Source organism: Lactuca saligna, chromosome 7 (genome assembly GCF_052625555.1).
Source record: "Lactuca saligna cultivar CGN05327 chromosome 7, ASM5262555v1, whole genome shotgun sequence".
Taxonomy (NCBI): domain Eukaryota; kingdom Viridiplantae; phylum Streptophyta; class Magnoliopsida; order Asterales; family Asteraceae; genus Lactuca; species Lactuca saligna.
The window spans coordinates 184,360,329-184,365,041 of record NC_136423.1 but is presented as its reverse complement, the minus strand read 5'-3'; the positions used below and the strand labels follow the sequence as shown (position 1 = coordinate 184,365,041).

At 32.5% G+C, this 4,713-nt stretch overlaps 1 protein-coding gene across 1 annotated transcript; it reads left to right on the top strand.

The window, feature by feature from the left end:
• Positions 1–2,811: 2,811 nt before the first annotated feature.
• Positions 2,812–4,240, top strand: LOC145006061 (Protein kinase superfamily protein). The gene is made up of 3 exons (XM_078965157.1): positions 2,812–2,944; positions 3,073–3,567; positions 3,661–4,240. Exons 1-3 carry the CDS (start codon positions 2,942–2,944, stop codon positions 4,042–4,044), a joined length of 882 nt encoding a protein of 293 aa, XP_078821283.1. The 5' UTR covers positions 2,812–2,941; the 3' UTR covers positions 4,045–4,240.
• The last annotated feature ends 473 nt before the right edge of the window (positions 4,241–4,713 follow it).

Genomic DNA, 4,713 nt, shown 5'->3' with positions numbered 1-4,713 from the left:
TAACATGATTAAGGTCTATTCTAAATCCAATAGTCTTATTCCATACACATATGAGTTATAGCTATCTTCCCCAATCTAAGAAGTTAATCTAGCAATCTAAGAGTTATAGCTATATTGCCAAATAAGCCTTGTTTAGTTTATGAATCAACCTACTAGATCAAAAAAACAAAAAAGTGGAAACAACTAAAATTTGCAAATAGAAATGTATCACATATATATAGATAACAACAAGAAATATATGTTGGAGTGTTCGGTCTTGAATGTATAAGCCGAAGTTATTAATGAAGGTATCAAAGAAGACATGAGTCTTATAATACATACTTCAACCAACGTCAATTTGGTGTAACGTCATCACAAGTGTTGCCACCGGTAAAGTCAACTGATGGTCAAGATAAATTAAAATGATAGTGACGTAGAGTATAAGTGGCATATGAAGTTCGGTTTTTTAATATATACTGAGGATGTGTGATGAAAGGATATGGTTTTGCTATACTGATGGTGGTGCAAATTTAGTTGAAGGTAAAAGAAATAAGGATATGATTATAGGGATAATCGTATTTGAATAAAACACACTATGTGTATATTGAGATGGAGAGGATGAGAAAAAAACAATGGAGGGTATGAGTGGTTGGTGGCAGTAGGTAGTGGTTATGGTGTCATCAAAAAAATTGTTTTTTGGTAACTTGGAGACGTAAGAAAGAATGTATATATGAAATCTAGTGACATAGGGGCAAAGAGGCGGAGACAATGAGGATGTGAGTGGGGCGGGGGTGCGTTGGCTACTATATTAAAATAACTATTTGGTTTCAAACACAAATTAAGAAAAGAGAATTTGATTCGGGATCATAAGGCAATTTAGGGGTGTTTAGGATTACTTTTAAGTGCTCAAAAATCCTTTTTGTAAAAGTCTTTTTTGGTTTTAACTTTTAGAGGAGCAAAAACCAATAGTTGATTTTAAAAATTGTTTTATTTATTTATTTATAACTTTTGAATCTAATTTATCCTTTAAATGGCTAAAAGTCACAAAAAGATAGGTTTCCTAACTTTTGAAAACCAACCATTTTGTTCTTCACAAAAAGTTATTTTCAAAAGGACTTTCTTATTTGCTAAACATTTTTTTGAATTTTTTGACGATTTGAAGATGCCAAAAGCAAAAATATCAATTAAAGGGGAAGAAGATAAAAAATTTACACTTTCGTCCCCAAAGTTTTAGAAATGTGACAGTTTTGGTCGTATAATTTAAATTGTAGCTGTTAAGGAACCAACTACAAATAAAATTTTAACTATAAGGGCATTCTTGTAATTTAGAATAACTGATTAATGTAGAAATGGTTAAAGATTAATGATAATAATTTAATTGATATGTACAGTAAAATTTAGAGAACAAAAAAAAAAAAAAAAAAAAAAAAAAAAACATAAAATGGTCAAATAGGACAAAACCCATATCTTCATTGTAGGGGTGTGCGCGGTGCGGTTTGGTGCGGTTTAGAGTCAAAACCGCAAACCGCACTACATATGCGGTTTGAATATTCTAGAAACCGCAAACCGCACCACAAATGTTCAAAATCGCGTTATGCGGTGCGGTTTGATGCGGGCGGTTTATGCGGTGCGGTTGCGGTTTGTGCGGTTTGATGAGTTGTTCAACATTAAATCTATCAAAAAACCAAAAAACTGACCCGGTTAAAAAAAATGATTGCTTTTATTTTATAAAAACAAATACAATTTTCAAGTTAAATCGTTTTTAATAAATTGTGATTCATGCTACTATAGTTTTGTAGGTGTTGCTGTTATTGCTTTATATTGCCGTTATAGTTGCTATATTCTTGTAAACTGTCGGATCTTGATCTAATAGTGATTTAATGTTACGTTATAGATATTTGGTTATTGTAAGAAATATATTTAAATACATCGTTTCTAAATCGTGATTTGAAGTTATAACAAAGTAAAGAATATATATATATATATATATATATATATATATATATATATATATATATATATATATATATATATATATATATATATATATATAACATGCGGTGCGGTGCGGTTTGAACCGTGATTTTATAAATAAAAACCGCAAACCACACCGCATAGTGCAGTTTGATAAAATGACGAACCGCAAACCGCACCACGAAATTTTAAACCGCATTATGCGGTGCGGTGCGGGCGGTTTGTGCGGTTTTTTGCACACCCCTACTTCATTGTGCCAAGATGATATTATCTCTAATTTTTTAAATAGATTATTTATCGAAATTTAAAAATCATAAAAATAGTATATATATATATATATATATATATATATATATATATATATATATATATATATATATATATATAGAGAGAGAGAGAGAGAGAGAGAGAGAGAGAGAGACCAAAACTACAGATTTGACCAAGATATAACAACCATTTCTATAATTTACTTATTTATATAAATGAATATTATGTGTTGACTTTTGTAACATTTTTTGAAAACTAAAGTTTGGAATTTAACATATATATATATATATATATATATATATATATATATATATATATATATATATATATATATATATATATATATATATATATATATATATATATATATATATATATATCGTCCTTTAATTGTTAACAACTTTCTTTTGAAGTGTTTATATTGATGGTTACTATATTTAGGTGTATAAAAAAATATTTTACAAAAGTCTTAAATCAAATTGAAAAGATTAAGAAAATCCCACCAGTTGCCTAAAAGCAAACGGCCACCAACCCATTGACACTTGACCATTGTTAAAAGTCTTTTAACGGAACCCCACCCCTCACCAAACGGCAAACGGCCACGGCTATAAGACTATAAACCCTCGTTCCTTTGACACGCCTTTTACCTTTTCCCCCGTCTCTGCTGACTGCTTCTGAATTAAGAAACTCCGGTGGCCGACACATTTCCTCCGAGCTCTTCATGGTACTACTTCACCATCATACGCTGTTTCTTTTCTGTCTCTTTACTTTTATCTTCTTCTTTTTTTTTTTTTTTTTTAATAAAAATTTAAAATCAGTTGAGTAGTTGATTCCTTATATAACCTGAAACAGCCTGTGATGCCGGCAATGGAATTGGATTCGGAGGCGTTTGTGGAGGTGGATCCGAGCGGCAGGTACGGACGCTACAGCGAGCTACTGGGTTCAGGAGCAGTGAAGAGAGTTTACAGAGCGTTTGACCAGGAGGAAGGGATCGAGGTGGCTTGGAATCAAGTAAAATTAAGGAACTTTTGCCATGATCAATCCATGATGGAACGGCTTTACTCCGAAGTGAAGCTATTGACGTCGTTGAAGAATAACAACATAATTACTCTGTTCCGGGAATGGAGAGACACGGAGCGGAACACCTTAAACTTCATCACCGAAGTTTGTACCTCCGGCAACCTTAGAGATTACCGGAAGAAACATAAACAGGTTTCGATGCAGGCCTTGAAGAAGTGGTCATGGCAAATATTGAAAGGCTTGGATTATCTACACAGGCATGAACCCTGTATTATTCACAGAGATCTCAATTGCAGCAACGTCTTCATCAATGGCAATATCGGCGAGGTACAAATATTGATCCAAAGGCTTGGTTTTAAAGATTTTTATTTTTTAATAATAAATATATAATGAATGAATATATATATACATACATATTAGGTAAAAATTGGCGATTTGGGTTTGGCTGCAATAGTTGGTAAGAGCCATTGTGCACATTCAATTCTGGGGACACCTGAATTCATGGCTCCTGAGCTGTACGAGGAGGAATACACGGAACTGGTGGATATATATTCTTTTGGCATGTGTTTGCTTGAGATGGTGACCCTTGAACTGCCTTACAGCGAATGTGATAATATTGCCAGAATTTACAAGAAGGTGACATCTGGAGTAAGGCCAGATGCCATGAACAAGCTAAAAGATCCAGAGGTGAAGGCCTTTATTGAGAAGTGTTTGGCTCATCCAAGGGACAGGCCTTCTGCTGCCGACCTCCTCCATGATTCCTTCTTCCATGATATTTCTCATAATGATGATGACGAAAACTGAAACCGACTTACTTCTTGCACAAGTCATCCTCACATGGTAATGTCGTGTTGTATGTTTACAATATTTTTGGTGTGTTGAATGTTTGTAATTCTTTTAGTGTGTTATTCCGGTGAGATGGGCGTTGATTGTGTTTCTAAAGTTTGTGAATTGTAATAGGATTTGGTAAATATCACTACTAGGGAGTTTTTCCTCGTGAGATCCATATTTTGTACATAGATTTTGGGCTATATTGATATTATTCTTTTTAAGAAAAAATTATTCAAGAAGATAATTAACTCTTGATTTTGTTCACAATCCAATTGCAAAACAAATAAATGACTATATATAATTTATGTCGTTCATTGAATTCAACAAGTTAGATATCGAGTGAATTAGTTATATTAATTTCTAGCGTTATATCATCGTTAATAACAAGATTTAATAGTCATGATTGATTCAATTTATGTTTCAGATCTTGCTACCTTACGTATCCTTAGTCACAAAAAAATTCCGATCAAATCATTCAATTTGAAGAATTTGTGTAATCATCTTATAACTACGTTATAGAAATCGGGAATACACCTCCGGTCATTAAAAGATAATATTAACGGTTAGATATCTTTTATCCCACTAGCTTATACAAATGACATGTGGGTGCTATTAAAATATGATTGTATATATTTGAGTTTA

Excerpts from the sequence above, each read along its gene's own strand:
- LOC145006061 (XM_078965157.1), top strand. Across the intron at positions 3,568-3,660 it reads TCAATGGCAATATCGGCGAG|GTAAAAATTGGCGATTTGGG; the intron begins GTACAAATATTG and ends CATACATATTAG.